Source organism: Panthera onca, chromosome E2 (assembly GCF_046562875.1).
Source record: "Panthera onca isolate mPanOnc1 chromosome E2, mPanOnc1 haplotype 2, whole genome shotgun sequence".
NCBI lineage: Eukaryota > Metazoa > Chordata > Mammalia > Carnivora > Felidae > Panthera > Panthera onca.
The window spans coordinates 34381577-34406190 of record NC_138353.1 but is presented as its reverse complement, the minus strand read 5'-3'; the positions used below and the strand labels follow the sequence as shown (position 1 = coordinate 34406190).

The following is a 24614-nucleotide window of genomic DNA, read 5'->3' as shown; positions in this document are numbered from 1 at the left end:
AATAAGCTTAAGCCTTATTGGAAAACCCAGTTCCCAAATAGCCAATGGGGAGGGGACATCGGGAGCAGCGTGAAGCCACGGACCTTCCATCTTGGAGGGGGGCGAGGAGGTGAAGTTTTATCACTTTGCTGTAGTTCCTGCTCCTTCCCTCTAGTCGGGGGCGGTGCTGCGGTGGTCTAAGAACTTTACTTCTCTTCTCTGGCTCGGACTGGAGACCTTCAGGGAGACGGAGCTTGATCCCGGGTGCGAGCCGGGAGTGGAGATCCGGGGTGCTGCCTCACCGCCCGGCGTCGGTGAATGGATGTGTGGGCTGCCACCTTAAAGGCACCACCAACCAGAAATCGGAGAGAGACTGGCTTCATTTGATTCGTGGGCAGGAAAGGCTTAGGGAAGGGCCGTGACCGGCTGGAGCCGGGGCCCCACACGTGGCCAGGCCGCCTAGGAACCGCTCATTAGGGACTCGAGCCCAGTGGTGATGCCCAGGGCCTGGTGCCTAAAGACCCCCGAACCTCCCCGTTTATCCGCCAGCCGCTCACTGCAGCTCAGGGCAGCTTGATCTCTTGTAACGCACCTGACAATCCTAAGAAGTAGGAATTCCTGTTCCGATTTACGGATAAGGAAACTTGAGGTCCAGATTAACGCGCTTGTAATAGGCCACACGATAAAAAAGAATGGTGTCCGGATTTGAACCGTTGTTGTTAAAGCAAAGTCTGCGGATTTCTCCACGGTACTGCACCCCCTGCCAGAGAGAGGCAGAGGGTCCACCCTCACGTTGTACTTTTGGGAAGTGGGTGGAGAGAGGTATCAAAAGAGGACTAGATGAGCAGAATAAAATCTGATTGATCAAAGCTGACCACTCTGTATTTCCCCTCAACTTTTTATTGTGAAAAACTTCCCAGAGAAAACTTGCAAAGAATTCTACAATGATGTGTAATAGTTTTAATAGTACAATTCACCTGGTGGATAATCCGACACTTGCTAACATTTTTCCGTATTTGCTTTGTTCGTGTATGTATGTTTGCTGAGTGATTTAAAAGTTGTAAACATCAAGACATTTTGCCCTCAGTGGCACTAAAATGCTGAGCACATACCTCTTAAGAATAAGGCTTTGGTCCTGATAAACATTAAATCACCACATTTAAAACAACAACAACAACAAACTAATAACTCCCTAACATGCAGTCCAGATTTCCCCAATCATCCCCAAAAGCTATGTAAAACTTTTTCTAGCTAGGAAACAAGATTCACCACACCTGGCTCTTTAACTCATTTTGTTCCAGTCCAACTTTTTTTTTTTTTTTTTTTTTAAATAACATTGATCTTTTGAAGAGATTGATCAGGACTTTTACCTTGTAGACTGTCCCACATTATGATTTTGTCTCACTGTTTCCTTCTAGTGTTATTTTTGTTTCTTTCCCTCTGAATTTCCTGTAAATTGGAAGTTAAAACTTGATTAGATTCAGGATCAGCATTTTAAAATACTTTGTACTGAAGTATCACGCACATGCTCCAAAGGGCATAGACTCTAAGTGTCAAAGTGAGTTTTCGCAAACTGAACATGCTCAGGTCAGGAACATTACAAACTTCCCAGAAGCCCCCCATGGTGCTCCCTCACATTCACTAACCCTTACACCCCAAGAGCAGTGATTATTCTAATACCATCAATTAATTTGTCTGGGTCCCCCCTCCCCCCCATATAAACGGAATCAGGCAGCATGTACTTTTTTGTATCTGGAAATATTTTGATATTGTATATGAGGAATCTCCATGTGGCTTACAGTTCATGCATTTTCACTGAGCCTAAGTAGAGTTTCTCAACCTTACCATTACTGATATTTTAGGCTAGATCCTTTTTTGTAGCAGGGAGCTGTCCTGTGCATTGTAGAATGTTTAACAGTATGCCTGGGCTCTACACACTAGAAGCCAGGAGCATTCCCATACAGTTATGACAAAAATCTCTCACAATATATGTCTCCATTCTACTCTTGATGTGCATTTGGGTTCTTTCCAGCTTGGTACTAATAATAGTGCTGCCATGAATGTTCTAGTACATGCCTTTTAGTGGATGTATATGTGCATCTTGGTTGAGTTGTTCATCATTCTTGTTCATTGGATGAGCGGGTAAATAGACGGATGGGGGAGCGTGGATGGATGTGTGGATGGGTGGATGGAGTGGAAACTAGGAGCAGAATTGTTGGGCCAAAGCTTAGTCCTAGATACCTCCAGTTTTCCAAAGTGGTTGTACAGATTGACCCTTCCACTGGGAAAGCTACGGGAGAGTTCCATTTGCTTCTTATCCTCCTGACACGTATTCATGGCATATATACTGGTGGGTTTGTGGTGGCATTTCATATCCCTGATGACTAATGAATTTGACACTTTCATGTGTTTCTTGGCCAAGAAACACAACATTGAGTTTTTTTAAGCTAACATTGAGTGCTTTCTAAGTGCCGTTTCCAGCCCTCTGATTTACAAGTGTTATGGAAGACAACAACGCCATCCCATTTCACAGATGGCTAAATAGTAGTTGGTAAGAAGAGGAGCTGGGGGCTGTTCCTGGCAGTCTAATATGGAGCCCCCAGGTCCTGGAGCATGCACCTTGGCTTTGCCATTCCCACATTGTGAGCTGGGCCACCCTAGCCACATTGAGATCTAACCAGTTGTTTGAAGGTGGCTGTGGGACCATCTGCAGAGGTGCTGCAAAGACTCAACATTCCAATGGAAAGACGGACAGGAAGCAAATAAGGAAGGTGGCCAAGGTGAGTGGGCAGGGGGTGGCCCCTAGGCTATAAAGACTAAACATGAGGTGCAAGCAGCAAATTCAAAGTGTGTTTATTTAGGGGAAGGTCATGAGAAGCAGGAACAGAAAGAGCCACAGGGAGGCGGTGTGGCAGTGAGGTCGCCCAAGTGGACTGTCATTTTCCGGGTGTGGGGGGCACAGGGGCCAGGCTGTGGGGGAGGTTTCTTGCCCTGGCAGCTTTGGCCAAGGCCCCATGGTGGGCATCAAACAAAGACTTTCATGAACTCCACCAGGCGTGGGTCCTTGTAGAGCTTTTCCTCCAGAGCCAAGTACTTCAGCGGGGCCAGCTCCTTGTGCCTGAAATCAGAGGCAGGAACAGGAGGTGGTGAGGGTTCACAACGCTCTGCTCCAGCCTCCTAAGGGTCTTGTCCGGCTCCCCCGTCCCTCACCGGTTGAGCCGCTGCTCCAGGATGCGGATGCGGAACATGGCCTGAGAGCAGTAACTCAGATACAAGTCCTCGTCCTCGACCGTCAGGGTCACCTGGTTCTCCTGGTACCACTGCTGCTTCTTCTGCAGCTCCTGGGTCTCCTGTGGGCATGGGGAGCAGAGAGCAGAGGAGTCGATGAGGGCCGGCCTTGCTACCACCATCCACAGAAGCCAGAGCGGCAGAGGCAGGGGCCACACAATGTCTTGCGTGGGAGCCAGTGGGGGGTCACATTTAGAGATGTGTCGTGTTCATGAGGAGCAGGCCTCAAGACTGAGAGCCTGGTGAACAAGTTTCCAATATTTTCAGAGCTTCCAATTCCTTGTCTGCAGAATGAAGGGCACTGTATACCCTTGCAAACACCAGAGAGCATTGTGTGCAGGTTAAAGGAGATAATGCATGGAAACTACATGGCACGTAGCTGAATATGAAATGCAGCGAGGACTAGGGGTTGTTATAATGTACCACCCCTCCATCCACCCCCCACCCCTCCACCCCTCCCTCCCCACTTCCACCCAGCAAACAACGAGGAAGGACAACTCGGTCTTCTGGAAAATTCCAAGCACTGATTGACTCATTCCCCCTCACTGGTCCCTCAAAAGTGTGGCGATGGCGAGCAGACAGCCCCGGGTCCATTTTCTGGACGAGGATGCCGAGGTTCCCTCCCCTGCCCAGGCCCTGGCCGCACCTTCTCGAACCGGGCCTGGATGAGGTTGGCCTTGTCGATGAGCCGCTGCTTAAAGTCACTGAGGCACTCGTCCTTGACACGCATGGCCTGCCAACGTGTCATCTTCTCGCTCGGCGGGAGCTGTGCCAGGAAGGGGGCCAGATAGTCCAGCTGGGCCTCCACCTGCCGCAGGTGTTCCTCATGCATCACGCGCTCCTGTGGGGTGGGGGGGAGGGTCAGCTGGACGAGCAGGAGCCGCAGAGACCTCCCGACCAGCTCTGCATCAACATGTGACAACACAAAACTAGGCCTTAAATCCAGATCCCAGGGCCCGGTGCTGCTGGGACAGAGCCCACGGAGGGGCTCTTCGTGCTGGCCCTCGTAGCAGTGGTCACAGTCGGTAATAGCCAACTCTGCATACTTGAATTCATATCTCTCTGCCTGAGCCCCAGGAAATAACCAACGCTCAGCCGGTGCTTGTTCAATAAATGGTAATAAATGGTGATCATAGTAACGGTAAATCAAAAACTGCCAATAACTCCCTTCTTTCTCTTTCTCACCCCCGGTCTTCTAGCCTGTATCGGCTGAGAACCAGTGAGTGGTCTAATGCCCTGTCCTGCCTCGACAACCCCAAACTATTTTCAGAAATCTCCACACTTGGTGGGTGAAGGAGATTTAGAAGCTGGCCTCGAAAACCCAGCTGGGACTTGCAACCCGAGGGTATCACCCGAAAGTCCTGTGCAGCAGGTGCCCGAGAACTCAGGCCTGTGGCCAGAGTGGGCTCCCTGGGGCTACCGGCCCAGGTCCTGACCTTGAGGGGAGCCCTGGGTGGAGGTGGGTACACGATTTCCATTATTTTCCCATGCGGCAGAGGCCTTGGCTTGGCCACAGCCCCTGGAGGTGGGGGGAGACCTTCTGGATCCTGAGCACCCTTTGGTGTTCATCACAGAAACGGTCAGCTCAACAGCAAGGAGGACCACAGTGGTGTCAATAGCTTTGTCCCCCATAAGGAGCTCCCTGGCAGAGTCCCTGATTGTCCTCACTGTCCCGGAGGCCTGGGGGGCAGCGGTGTCCAGGAAAAGCCAGGGCCTGGGCCAGGACATGAGGCTCACCATGGCCTCCCGATACTCTTTGCTCTTCTCGTTGCGCTTGGTGTCATAGATGGAGATGGTCAGCCTGTGCTCCTCCTCCTCCTCCTCTCGAAGCTTCAGGATCTCCAGCACCTAAATTGGAAAGCGGGGGATGGCATGGATAAGACACCCTCTACCCTTGCCTCCTCCCACCCACCCACCCACCCTCGCCACGGGACCACCTCCAGCTCCGACTCCCAGGCCTGATGTCTGGACAACTTCTCCTCATTCTTCAGCTTCATCATGGCCTCATACTGGTAGAGAAGCTTCTTGGTGTGCTCCATGGGCTCCACCTGGGACAACCACAACCACAGTGACAAGGAGAAGCAGCAATGGCTAGGGTCACGGGCAGACTCTGGAGCCAGACTGCTTGGGTTCAAATCTTCTCTTGCCGTTTTCTAGCTGTGTGACAACAAGCAACTTGCTTGACCTCTCTGGGCCTCAGCTTCTTCATCTATGAAAGTATAGATTATAAAAGAAGGTGAACTGGAAGCTCAGAGGGACTAAGGAATGTGCCAGAAGAGTGAGGAAAGCCAGCTCCTCAGAGGTGGTAGGACCTTCTCCTACTCCAGTGTTGGTCCGGGATGTGGGGTCAGCTTGGTCTAGGACTGGGGGGAGGACGAGTAAGGAGAGTAGCCTGCTGGGTTGCCTTTCTTGATGGAAAAAGGGCAGATTTTCAGAGGAGCTGCCAAGATGAAGGTCCCCAGATGGGAGCTCTTGATCTTCCCAAGGGGCAGAGATGAATTTCCGGGCTGGGAACCATGAGTTTCCATCCCAGTTTCCCCAAGTCGTTGGGATGGCACAGAGGGCCCCGGGAACTTCTCCTCACCCACCCGGCCCACCCGGGCCAGCCACGGCGCCCAGGCCCACCTCAAAGCTGATACACATGTCGGGCGTCATGACGATCTTGTTGCCCTTGTGGTCCACCTCGGAGCGCCGCAGGAACTCGCGCTTGGAGGCCGTGATGTGGTCGTCACGGCAGTGGTAGCGCAGCTGGATGCGCTCCTCCGAGATCAGAAACACGCGTTCCGCCACATCCTCATCCGCAGGCTGCTCGGGGTTGCGGGCAAACCGCTCTGTGATTTTCTGGGAGGCCAGATCATGATAGGACGGGAGGTGGGGAAGGGGCTCTCTGTGCACACCCCTGAGGGTGGAAGTAAAGGACAATCGGACACTGGGCTTTGGGGGCTTTTGGGACTTTATACGGAGCAGTCCTTCCCAGCCAGACAGTGGCTCTCTGGCTCCGTGGGTTCTCAGCACCCGGCCACCTCAGCCCTGTATGGTGCAGCATTTCTTCTCTAGCTCTCTCCGCAAGATTCTATTTGCTCACCTCCAGAGATGGGGAGCTCACCACCTCTCCAAGCACCCTGCTTTATCATTAAACATCCCTTACTTCCAGGAAGAGCCTCTTTGGTATACAGCCGTTAAACACAGTTGCCAAATAATTTGTAATGATGTAGAGGAAAAAGCGCACAATTTAATGTTAAGTCAGTGATGCACGGATTCTACCTTCCCTCGCGCACACACACCACACACACACCTCAGTTAGACTTAGACTCTCAAAAGCAAACCTATTAACACATGGCAATATCTGAGAGATACCATCCCGAAATATTTTTACTTTTCTTGTTATATTTTTCCATATTTTCTAAATGTTTGGTCACGCGTGTGCACTTTTTATAATAGTAAGTAACACATCCATGGCCCAGTGGCTGAAGGCACAGCCTGGCATCTGACAGCCTCAGGGTTGTAAAACAGGAGAGGGCACTTGGGAAAGATGTAGCTCCAGAGTCAGAGCTGTCCCCATCCCAGGGTCACCTCAGCCTGCCGAAGAGAGTGGGCACCCTATCCCCAGGCCCAGTGAGTGCTCACCACAATCGGCCGGGGGTTTGACTCTGCACTGTTCAGAGACAACTTCTTGACCCTGTCCCCGAAACTGACATGGCGATAGGAGAGGAAGTCAGACCGTCCTCGGTAATACTCCGTCATTGTCTTCGATGTCTCCTCCCGCTTTACCAGGCCGTCCACACGGGCTCTGTCGTAAAACTCCATGATGCGGTCCGTTTCAGGTTGCATAGACTTGTACAAGTGCACTGTAGTGGGAGACGGGGTCCGGGAGGTCAGCAGGGTGAGACCAGGGGCTCTGGCCACTGGCTTGAGAACCCAACCCCAGACCCCAGGGACAAGGCATGCCCGTGAATGCTCATGGATGACCATGAGTTCTGTAACCAACCCCCTACTGCTGAGTATTTAGGTTGCCTCTGTCCTTTTGGTTATTATAAATGACACCATGTTGAACATCTGCATCATGCATTTTTCATTCTTGCCCATTATTTGCTCAGGACAAATACCAGCAGTAGCACTGCTGGTCAAAAAGCATACATAGTTGAGGGGCACCTGGGTGGCTCAGTCAGTTGAGCGTCCTACTTCGGCTCAGGTCTGTGATCTTGGTGCTCGTGGGTTCGAACCCCGCGTCGGGCTCTGTGCTGACAGCTCTGAGCCTGGAGCCCACTTCGGATTCTGTGTCTCCCTCTCTCTCTCCCTCTCCCCTGCTCATGCTCTGTCTCTCTCTCTCTCCCTCAAAAATAAATTAAAAAAACATTTAAAAAATTTGTTTAGAAAGCATCGTTGGAAGCTACTATTGATTATTTTGCCCAACTGCTTTCCAGGGACATTGCACCAGTTTTCTGTCCTACCAACAGTGACAGGGGGCAAGTGTGTTTGCTCACACCCAGTAGGACCATTTTCTTCATCTTTGCCAACATGAGGCTCATAAGATGGTCCCTTATGGATTTCCTTCCTTCCTTTCTTCCTTTTCTTTCTTTTCACTTCAACTACCAAGTGAGATTGATAATTTTTTTAAGATGTATATTGACACTGTGTTTTTCTTTTGTGAGTCTTGGGTTAGGGCTGTTGATTCTCTGACAACACATGTCCTTCCCTCACTTCCCAGACTCTGGGGCTCATGGCCACATCTCCGCCCCCTGCTGCATCGTCCTTGCGGAGCACATTCATTGGTTTTACTGCTCAGCATTCTGACCCCTTGGAAATGTGACCCCCCCCCCACCCCCCCAACTGTGTGCCTAGGCCTAGCCACAGAATGGGCCCCGCGGCCCTGGTTTTGACTTTCCCGGAGGGACATTTGTCACATTTCCTTGGATTTTCTGCACTTCCCCTGACCTCCCACACATCTGATTTGCTCAGGGAGGCAGAGGCGAAGTACACTGCTTGCCGCCTAAGAGCCCTGTGGACGCCTGGGTACTGGCTCCTCCCAGCACAGGCCAGCCACATGGAGGCTGCTCCAGGAATGAGAAGCGTCCCCACCCGGGGCTCCCAGCTGTACACTCACCACGCAGAGCCTGGGGGTGGCCTGGCTTGAAGTAGTCGACATTCAGGCCTGTGCTCTTGTCTATGTGTTTCAGCTCCAGCATGTCCTCCCGATTCTGAAACCACTCCTTTATCTCCAAAGTCTTGGTACCTGCGGGGCGCGATGGGTGCTTGGTGCAGCCAGGCCGGCTCCCCTGGCCTCCGTCCACCTGCCCAGCACAGAGGCCGGCAGGGCCCACACTCACACCGAGAGAGTGGCAGCGACGTGCCCGGGGTCACACACCGGGTTGGGGACCCCGGCTCTCCTGCTCCCACGGGCGGGGCTGCCCCCCTTACACTCCAAGTCCTCGTAGGTGGTGAGGCGGCACACGAGGCCGTTGCTGTTGAGATATGGGGCCCACTTCTCCAGCTTCGCCCTCTTGTACTGGATCACCTTCTTCCCATTTGGGCAGCGGGTCTCGAAAGCTGCAGAAACAGAGCAGGCTGGGGTCGCTCCTCCCCAGATCAGGGCGGTGGGGTGGGGGGACCGGAGGGCCACCCTCCCCGCCCTCCCCAGCCACTCATCTAGTCGCTGTCCCGCTGTGCTGTCTGCTTAACTCCAGGCCCCCAGCCCACTGCAGGGAGATGGAGGAAAGTGGTCACCAGGGTGGCTCTGCCCCGGGGGACTTCTCAGGTTTGAGCTTGGCCGTGGGAGCTGTGACCTACCACACCACTCACCCACTGCCGGGCCTTGGCCTGTGCAGGTCTCCCTGCTGGAAACACTCTCTGCCGGGAGGCTGGGCCGGGTGTTCCTCCCCTGGTTCCCATGAAGCCCCCTCTAGCCCTTCCCACCTATTAGAATAGCCCATGCCCTCGCCGTGGGTCTGGGCACCCCCAGACAGGCACCTCAGCACCCAGTAGATGCCGGCATGGGACACGAGTGTCCCTGCCCTCCTGCTTTCTCTGCCTGCTCCTCCTGGTCCTGACACCTCCACTCCCCTGTGCCACCTGTACTATGCTTGGCCTCCTCCTGGCAGGGAGGGTGCGGGAGGGGAATGACTGCATCCTGGCCCCCTGTCCTTTATCACCCACCCTGTGTCACCCAGCGCAGCTTGACTGAGCCCCCTCCCGCATGCCAGGTGTCAGGCCCTCGGCCACAGAGCTACTGCATGTAGCAGGAAGGAAGGACGAGGGTGCGACAGAAGGCAGAAGGGGTGGAAATGAGGGGCTGGGGCAGCCTCGGCTGGCTCCCCCCGAACAGGTCCTGGGGAGGTGGGTGAACACATACGTGCATATACCTTCTGGGGAGATCTCAATCTGCTCCACCCATGAGGGCGGCATGTCGAAACTCTTATCCTCGTCCTCCTTGCCCTGTTGGGAGAGGGCAGAGGGGGCAGGCTCTGGTCAGGGCTGGGCCCTGGAGCGGCAGTTAGAGGCAGAGCCTCTGTCTTGCCCCCCAGGGCCAAGCCACAGTGGCCATCAGCTCCCCCAGGGGAGCCAGAGGTCACGGACGGTTCTGACCTGGCGTGACCCAAGGTAGAGAGGAAGAGGGGTGGCTCAGGAGCCCTCCCTTGACCGCCTGGCTAGGACAGGAATCCCCTGCCCTGCGTGCCCCACCTCCTGTCAGTCAGCACGGGCACCAGGAACAGCTACGCATCCTTCCGTAAGAAAGGGGCTTCTGGAGTCAGGTGGACCCAAGCCCCACCCTCCATCTGACACCAGCTTGGCGTCCTGGGGGAGTAAGTCCCTTAACTGCTCTGAGCCTGTTGCCTAACTGTTAACTGGACCCCATGGGAGGACTAACTGATAGAATATACAGGGATGCCTGGGTGGCTAAATCGGCGAAGCGTCTGACTCTTGATTTCGGTTCAGGTCATGATCTCACGGTTCTTGGGATTAAGCCCCAAGTCTGGCTCTGTGCTGACAGCTCAGAGCCTGCTTGGGGTTCTCTCCCTCTCCCTCTGTCTCTGCCCCTCCCCTGCTCATGCTCTCTTTCTCTCTCTCAAAGTAGATAAATAAACATTTACTAAAAAAAGAATGTACATAAACCACTGAGGCACTGCCTAGCTACTGTTTTTTTCCCCCTCTTCAAGCCTTAGTTTCCCCATCTGTAAAATAAGGACTGGTCTACACAAATGGTTCTCAAGCTAGGTAACCACAGAAACGTGGGTAAGATTTTCTCAATGTAAAACTGTTCTCCCACAAACATGGCTCACACCTCTGCCTCTTGTTCATCTAATCTGTGCTCCTTGGAGGCCAGCAGGGGGCGCCTGTGTCCCAGGATTTAGGGCACACGGAGGCTCTCTGGTCTCCAGAGATGAGGACGATGAGACAAGTTCGTCGTACCTATGGTCTCCTTTTGTCCCTGAGCAGTCCCAAGAGGTAGAACAGAGTCACTGTTCAGAACCCAAATTTGGGAGTCAGACTGTCAGATCCCAGGTTCAAGCCCCAGCTCTGTCACTTACAGGCCATTTACCATTGGGTAAGTTACTTCACCCCTGTGTTAAGTCTTCTTGTCTGTAAAATGGGATGATGATAATCATGAAGGATCATACGAACACCCACCTCACCAGGTGGTTGTAAAGACGTGGACGAGTTAGTTCAGGTTAAGTGTCTCCTGGCACTTAGGGTCATTCGAATGTTACTGGGGTGGGCTGAACTGTGTCCCCCTAATCATGCCCCAAAACCAGTACCTCAGGATGTGGCTACATTTGCAGACAGGATCTTTAAAGAGGTAGTTAAATTAAAACTAGGCCATTAATCCAACGTGACTGGGTCCTTGTGAGATGAGATTAAGACACACACACAGAGGAAAGACCGCGCGAGGACCCAGAGAGAAGACAGCCATTTGCAAGTCAAGGAGAGAGGCTTCAGCAGAAGTCAACATGCCCACACCTTGATCTTGGACTTCCAGCCTCCAGAACTGTGAGAAAATTAATTTCTGTTGTTCAAGCCCCCCAGTGTGTGGCACTTTGTCATGGCACCTCTAGCAAACTGATACACTGGTACTATAACTGACCCCACTCCCCCATTTTACACACAGATGGTGAAAATGAAGCTCTCCATGACTGGGAAGTTTGCCCAAGGTGTCGCAGCCAACAGCTAAGGCCTCTGGGCCCCTGACCTCCAGGCACGGGTCCTCACGGGGACCTGCCTGGAAGGCCCCCGGCCAGGATATAGGAGAGGGGATGCTGATGCCGTGGGGAAGGCCCGAGGCCAAGGGGCTGATTAGACAGACAGAGAAAGGCCTGGAAGCATGTGAGGGGGACCGTGGTGGCTATGCAGGAAGGTCTGGAAGTGAGGCCAGGGCTTGTGGGCATGGTCCCATCACCCTACTGCAGGGCACATGCTCTTAACAGAAGCAGGGCAACCACTGACCAAGGCGGGCTGTGTGTGGGGCAGGAGCCATGGATGCAAGTCTCAGCCCTTCCCTACCCCACTGGGTGTCCCGGGCAAGTCAGTGGACCTGCCTGGGCCCGAGTTTGCCCATCTGTAAAATGAGAGCAGGGTCCAGGCCCTTCTGCTTTGAGGGATCTATAACTAGTCTGTCTGGAACATTCCCCACCAATACACATACACATGGTGGGGGACATGGGTCAGGTCGGCCTGAAGCAAGACAGGGCGTGAAGACCCCGTCCCACCGCCCAGCCCCGCGCTGCTGAGACTCACCAGGTTTTCCACATCGTCGTCATCATTCAACCCATCTTCCTCTTCCTCAGTCAAGGACAGGTGAGACTTCTCGGTCCCCAAGAGCAGGTACTCCCATCTCACAGGGTCTCCCAGGTCAAAGACCAAGTCCTGGTGGGGGAAGGATCATCTGAGTGCACCCCACCGCCAGCACACCCCCTCCCGTTCCACGCGGTAGCAGGGAACAGCCGTATCCGGAGTAGAGGAGGGACCTGGGCCAGGGTCTCAGGGGGGCAGAATGTCGGTTCCAGGCCACCTCTCAGAGGCCACGCCCATCCTCCTCATTTCAACAGGGAAACTGAAGCCAGCCCCGCTGTCCAATCTCCCTGAGAAGACAATCCCGCTGTTGGTCTCTGTGAGACTTGGCCACTCTCTGGCCTGGGACGGTCCTGGATATGGGGCTTATCCTGCTGCATTGGCGGGGGAGGGGGTGTCCCAGGTGGTGTTCAGAGCAGATGCAGGCCAGCAAGACTTTACGGACGGGGAAATGGTGGGTTTGAGAAAGGGCCAATGCACGGTTTCTACCCGTGCCAGGGAGAAAGGAACCAGGCACGCACACGCAGAACTGTATAGAAGAGGCAGGCGGGAATCTCTCCTCCTTGGGGGGGGGGGGGGGGGGGGGGGCGGGCTCTCACCTTTTCAGCCCAGCCTACCTGACCCTGGGTTCACCTGCCAGATAACTCCCAGCAGATGGGGGCACTCAATGTCCCAATCTACCTCCCCAGGATGGCACCCCCTGACCCCAACACCCCCAGAATCAGTGTCCCAGAGGGAGGTCAAAGGCTTAAGAATAGCTTCCCACAAAGGATTTCAACATGACGCTGTCCCGAAGGCAGCTCTGATCTGAGACCACCCTGAGTCCTGGGGGGCTCTTACTCTGCTCTAGCTGGGAGGTCGGGGGAGAGGAACGAGGAACATGGTGGAGGGCAGGGAGGGAGAGAACTGCCCACAGATGTAGTAGTGACTGCGGACAGCCAAGGCTTAGAGGAGAGGAAGCTAACCACACAGATGTTTGTATTTCTTTAAAGTACATCCTCCATTCCATCACCTTGATAACTAGAAGCAGTAGTAAGGTGTTCTGATACTTTAACTTAAAGTTCTGTTTCCACAGAGAAAGCATCCATGAATGGACCACCACCACGTCCGTGAGCCTGGGGTGTGTTTGCACCAGCCAGTCTCTGTGTGGGTGCCTCGCGTGGCTCCCCGTTCTCAATGTCATTTCAGGGTCGTCCGAAGGAACAGAGCAGCCGCTCCCACTCTCCCCTGGCAGAAGTGACAGCCAGTGTCATGATCTATTTCTTCATGGCCTCACTTGGTGATGCAGTACAGCCTCTCTGGCTTCGCTTTCCACCAGACCACCCTTCCATCTCCACCTCATCTCATCATCTTGTGCTATCCCTGCCACAGATTTCCTTCTCCTGGCACTGGTGCAGAGCATGCTGGGAGGGGGAGGCTGAAGGACCTTCAGTCCAGTCTGGGAGGGGGCGAAGGAGGACTGTAAGCAGCCTCTAAGGGTCCATTAGCCTTTAGAGGGCACTGACCACCATGGCAGTTAGGAGCCTGGGCTCTGGGGGAGGGCAGTCTGGGCGCTGCTCTATCTGTGTGGTGGGGTAGAAGCTCTTTCTGTAAAATGAGAGTAACAATAGCTAACATTTGTTGAACAGGCAGGGACTATTCTAAGCATCTACTGCACATCTACCCCACAACGTTGTGAAGTCAGTGAGAGCCAAGCCTGGAATCAGGCTGAGAGGCCAGCGTGGTGATGGGAGGGGGGGCTGGGCTGATCCTCACTTCGCTCAAGGCAGAAGTTTCCCCACCTCAGAACATCTGACTTCCACACAGGGTGACTTGCACTGGGGCACAGGTGCGTCAATTCTGCCCATCTGCCACAGGGGTGACAGCAGTCCCCTTGGACAGAGTCACCTTGGAATAGGGGGCAAAGGGCCCAGGATCCACCATTGGGAAACTGGCCTGGTCGGAAATGGAGGAATTTGGAAGCAACAAAAGAGCACAGGATGTGGAGCCTGGAGCTTGTGTCTCATTTGATTTGTGTACAGCACAATGAATTTCTAGAAACTGAATGCACTCTGGTTCCCTGCACCCAGATTAAGAAATAGAACATTGCCCACACTCCAGAAAGTCCTTTTGTGTCCAGTTACGACTCTCCCTCTCCCCCAAACGTGTGCATGTATTTTTAACTTACGTAAGTGGCACTGAATTTTATACACACACACACACACACACACGTGTGTATACATATCTACACACACATTCATGGGAATTCGTTGGACTATACACTTAGGATGAGTATATTTTCTGCATGAGTATATTTTTCTACACTTTAATACATTGTTTTAAAAAATCACTCATATAGGGGCGCCTGGGTGGCTCAGTCGGTTGAGCGTACGACTTCAGCTCAGGTCAGGATCTCGCAGTTCGTGAGTTCCAGCCCCGCGTCAGGCTCTGTTCTGACAGCTCAGAGCCTGGAGTCTGTTTCAGATTCTGTGTTTCCCTCTCTCTGCCCCTCCCCCACTCACACTCTGTCTCTATCTCTCAAAAATGAATAAACGTTAAAAAATCACTCATATAAACTAACAATCCACTTTTTATAAGGATACACAAATCAAAAGAGAGACAATAATCATATTAGAATGGTTATTTATGGACAAAGGAGTGGGCTATGGGGACTCAGCTAATGGGGAAAGTCTGAAGCTCGGTGGTGGCCAGCTCACCCCACAGGTCACTCCCCCAGCACACCCCCCCACCCCAGCCCGACCGTGCCTGTCACATCGCCCCCGCCCCCTGGCCCAGTACCTTGCAGCAGTTCCAACAGTCCTGCATGTTGACCCAGTAGTTCTTATGGTTCCAGAGGCTCTCGATGCCCAGGAAGTGGTCGTCCTGGGTGCTGTAGCTGCGTGCCGTGAATGGGTCGATAAAAAAACTCTCAGGCACCTCACGCTTCCCCGACAACACCAGGACCCAGGAGTGCACACGTAGGCCATGCAGGGGGTCAGTCTTTGCTTTCTCCACATCCTGCACAGGAAAGGTGGGTGACCATGGGCCAATGGGTGGGAAGGGGGGGTGTCAGGGGCCCAAACATCTCCCCAGGGCTGGGGAACCAGCAGGCGAGCCAATTTCTGATCCTGACGGCAGCACTGGCTGACTGCATGACCTTGAGGACATCACCCCCCTTCTGAGCCTGTTTTCTTATCTGTAAAATGGGATGGTCTGAGTTTATCTGTAGTTTACAAACTGGGCCCTTTGGAGTCCCAAAGTATCTGGGATTTACTGGCTTTCTGCGTTGTGATTCTGGGTGAGATATCATCCAAAGGAAGGTGGAGGGGTACTGTGTGGCCTCTTTGTCTTCTTCCCTCTGGAAGAAGGGTGACTGTGTCATGTTCTTCTTTGTATCCCCAGTGCCTGGACCACAGGAGATGCTAGTAGATATTATATGGAAGCGAAGGATGGGAGGGAGGGAGGAAAAGAGGGGGGGGGGCGGGGAGATGAGAGTGTGGATGCATGGATGCATGGAAGGAGAGCCGGGAGGATGGATGGGAGGATCCAGACCTGGGATGATGGGGAACCAGGGAGGATGGATGAGGAGTATATACAGGTAGGGAAAGAGTCTGGAACAAGGAGGACACCAGGGTCCAGCACAGAAAGGCTGGCTCCAGGCAGCAGAGCTCTCTGACATTAGAAACCCGTGGCAGAAGCTGGCTGACCACCAGTGGGAGCTTCCCACATGGCTGGACTGATGTGGGGGATGGTGAGGCGGGAGGAGGGGATGCAGACCCGGGTGTGCGGATCTGTGTCGGTTTACAGTTGCCAGCGGCCTCTCCCGGAGGACTGAGTGCAGGGGCTGAGGATGCGGACCCACCAGGAGGCGCTCTTCCTCCTCCCTCAGCTGCCTCTCCTCCTCCGCTTTGATCTCCTCCAGCTTCTTTGTCTCCTGCTCTTGCTGGAACCTGCTGGTCAGGTCCCTGGGCGGTTTAATGGCGTACTTCTTAGGTGGTACCTTTTCTTCCTCCTGGACCACCTGTCTCCCAACGAGAGAAGGATCAGTGGCCCTGCATCGCCCACCCCACTGACCAGGAGGTCACAGCTGCTCCTGGAGTCCCCAGGCTTTCTGGCCCTAAATGCGAGAGCCTCAGCTCCCATTCCCAGATTTCAGGCTCTTCTGTAGAATGGGACGGGAATTAGAACCTTCTCCCGGGCTTGTTCTGAGACCTAAAGACAGGAAAATGCCCACGGGAGGTGCCGGGCACGGCAGAGCTCAGGAGATGAGATTTTCGCCCCTTCGCCCCCCACTGCCCTTATTAGCTATGATCTGGATCTGACCCAGAAAGCGGGAGAATTGTCAGGAGTCGGACTTCCCAGACTCTGGCATTGGAGGGTGTTTCGTGTTGACCTAAAGACTCTTCTGGGCTAGGAAGGAGAAGAAAGCCTGTGTGCATGCACGCACGCGTGTACAAATGTGTGCCAGGTGGTCAGCACAGTGTAGAGGGAAGAACACCGCAGAGGCTGCGGAGGGGGTCTGCCACAGTGAAGAGGGAAAATGGCCAGTCTCCGCAGCTGCCCATCAGCCAGGTGGGGCCTCAGCCCCTGTCTCCGTTCACCAGCCGTGTGGCTTCGGCCATGTTAGTCCATCTCTCTGTTCATCTCTACATACTTTGTGAAATAGGAGAGATAACACCCAACACACAGCGCTGTTGTGAGAGGAAGCCACCTCAACGGACGTGAAAGCGGTTTGTAAACCCGAAAGTTCTTGGGGCGCCTGGGTGGCTCAGTCGGTTAAGCGTCCGACTTCGGCTCAGGTCACGATCTCGCGGTCCGTGAGTTCGAGCCCCGCGTCAGGCTCTGTGCTGACCGCTCAGAGCCTGGAGCCTGTCTCCGATTCTGTGTCTCCCTCTCTCTCTGCCCCTCCCCCGTTCATGCTCTGTCTCCCTCTGTCTCAAAAATAAATAAACGTTAAAAAAAAAAAAAATTAAACCCGAAAGTTCTCTGCATCTAGTAGCTATTCTATCACTTTAATTATTAACATTTTGGCTGGGGTAAGAGGCCGGAGTGTGGGCTCCCAGGCCTGCGGAAGCCAAGCGGAAGGCAAGGCGGCCTTCGCTCCATCTTCCGGGGGGAGGTGGACCTGCGAGAGCAAGACTCTCACCCGGTGCCTCCCTCCAGCAGAGCACCAGCCCCAGGGCCCCTGGGAGCTCGCTCAGGTGTGACACAGGTGCACATGCATAGTGCTGGAGGCCCCAGGCCCCTCGATGCCCTGTCCTGAGCTGCAGACACCCACGGGGGCTTAACTCTGATCACAGAGCCCTGGAGTCAATCCAGTTCCCCAATAGCATTTTCTGTCTGTACCGTGGCTATTTCCCAAAATGCAGAGATGCTTTTGGAATCCTAAAATTAAATTCATTTCAGAGCGTCGCTTGTGTTCACAGCAGCCTCTGGCCAGTTGGGAGCTGTCATGTCAACAGATACGAAAACACACCCACCACCTGCTGGAGAGTTGGTGACAATTTTTTTTGCTGTTAAAAAGGGGTCTTTTGAATTGGGAGGAAATAGTGGGGCGGAGGGGGGTGGGGAGGAGAGCGAACTAAATGCCCACTTGTCTGTTTTTTTCCTTACATGAAAACGGCTAGGGGGATTTTTATCAAACACGGAGGATAAATCTGGGAGAGACTGACTTTAGAAGCCGGTGGAAGCCGGCGGCAGTCACAGAATTCACCTGGTGGGGAACAGCCGCTTGGAAGTGAGTTAGGACAAGGGAAGGAGGACAGCGATTCGGGGAGCCGGGCTGTGTGTGCTGAGACACCGGGACAGACACACCAGGACAGACACACCGGCGGCGTGAATGAAGTCCGGGGCAGCGGGGGGCTGCTTGTGGGGCCGGGAAGGGGCAGGAAGGGAGGGGACGCGCTGCGTCACCAATGGCACGCCTTGCGGGATGCCCGGGGCAGCACGAGCCCCCGTACCTCCTGGTGCTTCACGGTGAGCGGGCACACGTCCCGCGTCAGGTCCATTTGACACATGTCCTGTGAGCCGTAGCCGTTGACACAGTAGGCGTCGTAGCCAGCGCCGAGGAGCATGGAGCAGAGCAGCGTGCTGAAGTCGAAGCAGTTCCCCTCCTGGTACTTGAGCACGGTGGTCGGGGAGTACAGGTGGGAGGGCTGGCCGCAGAGGGCTAGTCAGCGCAGCCGCCCCATTGCACCCCTACCTGTCCTCCCACCGGCCAGCAGCCTGATGTTAGGGCCAATGCGCATGCGGGACCCCTCCCCACCCCAGGCTCCTCCCCTTTGTCAGGCCGAAGAGCCTACCGAGAATGGGATGGAAACCTCGACCATGTGTAGAAACTGCAATCCACATTTGCCTATAATTTTAAGTGGCTGTGGACTTCCTGATAGGAAAGACCATCTGGACTAGTTAGAAGCTTCTGGTCTAATGCTCTCTGATTGGTCGTTTTACGGTTTTATCCAAAGTTGTCCTCACTTCTTCTGATCGAAGGATCTTGCCTTTCTCCCCTCTCCCTGTGCATCTATCCCTCTCTCCCTGTCTCCCTCCATGATCAGTGGGAAACACACTGAGCTAGACAGAAGCCCAAAGATGAGGCTGGGGGTCACAACCAGCAAGGCCCTCCCCTCTCTCCTTTTCTCACCTCTTCAAGTCGTGAGAGGAAGACTCTGAAGGCAGAAGGAGGCAAAGGAGGCAAAGAGGTAGGAGCCAGGAGACCAGGCTTGCTGTGTGACCTCAGGCAAGTGGCCCTCCCTCTCTGGGCCCATTTCCCCACCCCACCCTAGAGGGGTCTCTGAGGGGCTCAGACCAGATGCACTACGGCCTGTGGTGTGAGCCTCACTGAGCCTCTTTCGCCATATCCCCGGCTTCCCCTCCTAGGTCCCATGGGCCTAAGGATGCAGCCAGGGGTGGCTTACCGGCTTGAGGGGGTCCGGCAGGGGCACCATGGAGAGAAAGTCTGAGACGAACTGGGCACAGCTGTCCCAGTTGTAGAGCTCAGGGTAGGGCATCAGTGTGGGTCGGATGGTTGTGCTCACGAACTTCTGCAAGGGGAGAGACCACAGGCCCCCGGAGGGCTTTCTACCTGGGGGTTGGTGGGGGGAGGCCAGCACTCCCAGCAAGCCAGAGCCCTGGGTGGGGAGGCTCTCTAGGCCTCTGCCCCTCCAGCCCAGATGCCAAATAAGCTTGTGCTCTGCTGAGTGCTGCCAGACCAGGCACCACCTCCCGATCCCCCAACAACCCTGTAAGTCAGGCCCAGTGGCAGATGGGGAAACTGAGGCTCTGAGAGGTGAGCTGACTTGTTCAGGTTCACAGTCAGTAGCAGATCTGGCCTGTCTGGCTCTTGACCACCACCCGGTGTGAGGGAGCTAGTGCTACCCCTTTGAGCGGCTGCTGTCACCCCAGGGCCCATGGCCCAGTCCTCCGTGGTCTCCCTGTAGATTCAAGAAGGCCCACCAGCATAGGATGTCACATGGCCCCACCCGTGCAGGCCCGCTGATTGCTCCAGGGGAAATGCACACCTGGGGTTACCAGATCAAGAGAAGCGGGAGCTGGGACCTGTATGGGAATCACTGAGTTTCAAATGCTGGCAGCTAATACCAATGTTAAAAATTACCATGTGGACCAAATAAAACAGTGTGTGGGTCCCTATCAGCCTGTGAGCTGCTGTTTTGCAACCTTTGCATTCATCCTATGCCATTCCACCTAGAGATGGGGGAAACTGAGGCCCAGAGACACTCAGGACGTGCTTGGGTTACAGGGCTGGAGGGAAGGAGGCCAGGGCTTGGGTCCCAGTCTATCTCATCTTATTTCTCTGCCCTTCCCTGGACAGAGCTGGGGTCCAGGGCTGGAGACTGCACCAGGTGTCTAGCTGCCCCGTAGCTGGTGTGGGGTCTCCAGGCCCCCAAAGGCCCCCAGGGGTGATTCACATCGACCCTGCTGAGGTCTGCTGGCATTCGGATTTATGCTATCCCCAGATATAAACTCTGACCCATGAGCTTTGGCCCACCTCCCTCCGCCCTCTGCTCTCCAGCCCTTGCCCTGCCCTCCACGACCCGACCTTACGGGCACTTCGCACTCGTTCAGTGGGTTCAGGAAGAGGGGCACGCGGTCTGGGCACAGGTGGCTGTACTGGCGGGAGAAGCTGTCCGCCACCTGCAGCAAGTGTTCCTCCTTGAGCGTGTTGCTTTGGTAGGAGAGGGGTAGCTTGGAGGTGTCGATAGTGTCCTTGGTAAAGGTCCTGTGCCCGTAAGAGGGGTGGCATTAGTCCGTGTGAGGCTAGGCCTGGCACACAGGGAACAATCAACCCACCTTAGCTGCCGTTGGCTCTATCCTTTCCTCATTTAATCCTCACAGCTGCCTAGAAGCATCATCATCCTGTGCACTTTTAAATAGAAACGGGAACGGAGGCACAGAGAGGTTGAATGACTCACCCAGGGTCACACGGCTAGTGAGGGGCAGAGAGGGGACTTGGACCAGGCCGATTGAAAGCAGAGCCCTCCTTCATATCTGCCTCCCTCTATGTCCGGTCCTGCCTCCCAGCCCTAGGGCCACCGTTCTGTCTGGCTCTTCTCTCACCCAGCCCTGGTCTGACCCTCATCAGGGCCGCCAGGCCCGAAACCCCCACCCTGGCACTCACGAGAGCTTCTCCGGGATGGCCATCTCAATGTCTGACAGCTTCTTCTCCAGGTCTCTGAGCATCTCCTGTGTCATGGGGGCTTCCTCCCTCCGCACCTCCATCGGCCTCACCACCTTCTCGCCCCTCTCAGCCCGCACGGCCGCCTCCTCCCGCTCAGCGTCCTCCTCCTCCTCCACTTTCTCCTTCAGGACCTCCATCCTGGCACGTCTCTGGCTGCCTAGAGGCGGAATGTCTGTGGGAGGGATAAATGCACTCAGAATGGCCCACTTCAGCCACCAAGACTACCTGTGTCTCTGGGAGGTGGTTTAGAGGGGGGACAAGCAAGCCCCTCTTAAACTTCTATTGGGGAGAGTCTTGCTTGATGCTGGCACGCCTGTAACACCTTTCTGACATGTGCAGACCTCTCTTAAAAACAAAGACACAGCAGGCCACAGGTTGAAAGCTATTGTCAAGGCCAGAGTAGGTCCTGGTCCAAACTTACTAATGCTGCTTGCCAACCTTCCCTCCATCCCTCCTTCCCTCCTCCCTCCATTCTTTCTTTCTCTCTCCCTTCCTTCCTTCCTTTTCTTTTTTCTTCCTTCCTTCCTTCCTTCCTTCCTTTTCTTCTTTCTTTCTTTCTTTCTCTCTTTCTTTCTTTCTTTCTTCTGAAAGTACCTTCTCTTTATGGCAAGCAACACTAATACCATAGGGGTTACAATGGTATTATGAAGTTTCCTATTAAGATATACTTATTAAGTCGGACAAGTGAATTGGAAAATTATTCATAACAGTAAGGTGATATGGAATATAATGAAAGGATAAAGAAGGAAGGAAAAAAAAGTAACATCACCAAATTCGGAGCTGAGGCACAGAGAAGGCAAGGGCAGGACACCCGGCCAGGGGGCAGGTGTGTGGGATGTGACATACATAGCCTGTACTCTCCGGGCCAAGCCCTTTGTCAGCCCACAGGATGGAGGTCTTTTGGGGAGCCACATTGAGATGACATTTGTGCTCATGTGCCCTAGGGAAGCCCTTACCCGCAGCCACAAGGCAAAGCCTCACTGTAGTGGACCACTAGTTGCCTCCCCAAAGATCTAGTCCCCTCTTCCGTATATGGCAAAACCCCAATTTCACTGGTGGCAACAATGTGCTTGGTTTGAAATGTTCAGCTCCCGGCCTCACTTGCAGCTGGGGGTGGCCTCGGCGATGTGAACCCGGTTCTGGCCACTGAGATGTGAGTCCAAGTTGTCGGATGGTAAAGTGCAGGGCCCAGCTGGCACGGACTGTTTGCCCTTCTCTTCTTCCTGCATAAAGCAGGAGGTGGGACAGCCAATGCCTGATCGTGAGATGACCACACATGAGGACCAAAGCTGCCTGCTAAGGACAGCAGAGTGGAGAGACAGGGGGATCTGGGGTCCCAAACGGAACCCTGGCAGCCCTGAGTGCCACCTCCAGACTTCCCGTCATGTGAGAAAATCCAGGCTCTGCTTATGGCAGTGGCCATGTCGGGTTCCTGTTACACCAGCCCAGCTGATCCAATGGCCTCCTGCCTCCTGGCTCCAGCTACAGTCTTTGGTATTTGCAGTGCTCTACCTCAAATGTCCCGTTTCTTTATGGCACACAGGGCAAAGGTCCAGAGGGGAGGGAAACCAACCCAATGCCCAGGGTGTGGTGGAGTGGGAACAAGGGAGAAAAGAACAGGGTCTCCCCAGATTTGGGTGGAGCCAGGATCCAGGGGGGGCAAAAGGGACCAGGGGGTAAAGGCTGGGCCCACCTCCCCACTCCAATCCCCATCTGGAGCCTCAGCTTCTTGGGGAGGCAAACTGACCACCAGCCTGGCTAAACGGAGAACTTGGCTGTGCCATCAGTTTCTGCTGGGGCCTTGGGCCACTCCCTGCCCGTTTCTAGGCCTCATTTTCCCCTTCTGCAACATGAAAGGAGAGACAGATGTTTTCTGTCCCATGCTGACATTCTGTAGGACTCAGGACCCAGTAATGCACCTGTTACTAGAGGTCAGCCCGCTTGAGGCCCAGGTGGCCGACATCACGGTGGAGGCCTGTGTCTAGCAGGCTCATTCAGGACCCCAGTTCTCTGCAGGCAAACCTCCCACTGTGCCTGCCAGCCCCGCAGCACAGCCCAATGCTCAGATCTGTTTGTCTGCCCCTTGGGCGCAGAGAGTATTCCTCCACAGGGAGGACAGTAATAACCATCACTAGGTGCTTACTGTGTACCCGATACCTACTGTGTGCCAGGCACTGTGCTAAGGGCTTCCCAGAGATAATCCCACACATCCTGCAATGAGTCAATGAGATCCCAGAAAATTACGTATTGGTCTGTGCCTCAGTTCCTGGCACAGAGCTCCAGAAACGCTTGGAATTTGCTGAGTGATGAGAGCACAGGGAGCATCTTTTATTCTGACGAGGGGACTCTGGGTGGGCTCTGGATGGGGCTGGTCATCGCAAAGGCCATGCTATGCTTAGAAGCTCAGAATCTTCAGCCCCACGACCCCCCACTTCTCTAAAGAGAGGAGAGCGGTTTGGAAATGAAGTTAATAATTGATGGTGCTAAATGAGGAAGCCTCCATAAAATACCAGCCGGAGGGGGTTTGGAGAGTTGCCAGGTGGGTGAACCTATCCACCCATACGACACCACCACCCCCACAGGGACGGAAGCTCCTGTGCCTAGGTCCCTTCCGGACCTCACCCTATTACCTCTTCATCTAGCTACTCATCTGTATCCTTTTTGGGTCCTTCAATAAACTGATGAATGCAAGTAAGTGTTTCCCTGAGTTCTGTGTGCCATTTGAGCAAATTAATCAAACCTGAGGAAGGCGTCATGGGCACCAACCTCCAATTTGTAACCAAGGAAGACAGAAGTTGTGGGTAAACCTAGGGACCTACTACTTGAGATCGGTGTCTGAGGTGGACAGGCCATCTTGTGGGACTTAGCCCTGAATCTGTGGGGTCTGATTCTATCTCCAGGTAGATAGTGTCAGAATTGAGTTACGTTGTAGGACACCCAGCTCACAGAGAATTGCTTGGTGAGTCACACATTTGGTGACCAGAAGTGTCAGGGGTGAAGTGTCCCGTGTGAGTAGTAAAGGAGAAACACAGGAGATAGGACACTGAATTGAGTTTTCCCATTACGGACTCTAAGAAGCAGACAGTGCTATGATACCCACTTTGCAGATGAAAAAATTGAGTCCTAGAGAGGTTAAGTGCAGTGCCTAAGGTCACACAGCTAGTAAGTAGCAGATCTGGGGTTAGAAGCCATATATTTCTGGCCTTGAAAACCAGTCACTTAAGGGCCTATTGAGATGGGAAAGTTCTAGAAGGGATGAGGCGGGGGTGGGGGGGGGTGGTCGGGGAGTGGGAGAGGTAAGTAAAGATAGAAATGGGGATAAGGCCAAGGTATCTGTAGGCTGCAGAGGGTTACAACTGTGACAGGCACTGAGATGGGCCCTGAGCCCAAGGTCACAGAACACCTTTATCAGAGGTGGAGCTGAGCTAAATACTCCCCAAACCAGACTGCCTCCTCAGCTACAGCCCAGTGTGGGGAGGGCAGTCCCTGCCCAGAGGCCCTCCCCAACCCGCAGGCCATTTTCTGCACCCGTCCCTGGCAGCAGCCTACACACACACACACACACACACACACACACACACACACACACCCCTTCCCCAGAAAGATCAGGGCTGGAAGCCCCCCAAGCAGAAAAAGCCCCCTCCCACCACCACCCTACTTCTTACCCTGCCACCAGCTACCTCAGGTCCTGGGCTCCCTCCTCACCCCTCTGAGAACAGCCCGGACCATCTGTTAGCCCATCTCCATGGTAACAGCTTTCGGAAGCTGAGGACAGGTTCTGGGAGAGGAGGCCTCTGGGAAATGTAGTCTGTCACTGTCCCGGCTTCGGTCCGGAAGACCACCTGCTATAGGTCCCTCAGCAAGCGACAGGCTGGAGCCAGTTCGTGCC

The 24614-nt window shown here is 54.2% G+C and overlaps 1 protein-coding gene across 4 annotated transcripts; it reads right to left on the bottom strand.

Annotated features, from left to right (window-relative positions):
* Window positions 1-2815: 2815 nt before the first annotated feature.
* On the bottom strand, window positions 2816-24463 carry DRC7 (dynein regulatory complex subunit 7). Of its 4 annotated transcripts, none has more exons than XM_060650663.3 (18): window positions 24391-24463; window positions 20666-20897; window positions 20092-20266; window positions 18945-19070; window positions 17991-18185; window positions 15893-16051; window positions 14830-15048; window positions 11998-12126; window positions 9627-9699; window positions 8686-8814; window positions 8372-8500; window positions 6895-7115; window positions 5893-6108; window positions 5205-5315; window positions 5005-5115; window positions 3914-4108; window positions 3190-3329; window positions 2816-3097 (listed from the first exon to the last, which is right to left on the bottom strand). In XM_060650663.3, exons 2-18 carry the CDS (start codon window positions 20860-20862, stop codon window positions 3004-3006), a joined length of 2619 nt encoding a protein of 872 aa, XP_060506646.3. In that variant the 5' UTR covers window positions 20863-20897; window positions 24391-24463; the 3' UTR covers window positions 2816-3003. The 4 variants fall into 4 exon arrangements, with proteins under 4 accessions (XP_060506646.3, XP_060506647.3, XP_078294940.1 ...); XM_060650664.3 differs by having other exon boundaries at window positions 24406-24447; XM_078438814.2 differs by lacking the exons at window positions 20092-20266; window positions 20666-20897 and having other exon boundaries at window positions 24391-24427.
* Window positions 24464-24614: the final 151 nt, after the last annotated feature.

Excerpts from the sequence above, each read along its gene's own strand:
- DRC7 (XM_060650663.3), bottom strand. The coding sequence starts at position 20,862 with ATGGAGGTCCTGAAGGAGAAAGTGGAGGAGGAGGAGGACGCTGAGCGG. Across the intron at positions 12,127-14,829 it reads ACTGTTGGAACTGCTGCAAG|GACTTGGTCTTTGACCTGGG; the intron begins GTACTGGGCCAG and ends TTCCCCCACCAG. Across the intron at positions 3,330-3,913 it reads TCCAGGCCCGGTTCGAGAAG|GAGACCCAGGAGCTGCAGAA; the intron begins GTGCGGCCAGGG and ends CCATGCCCACAG.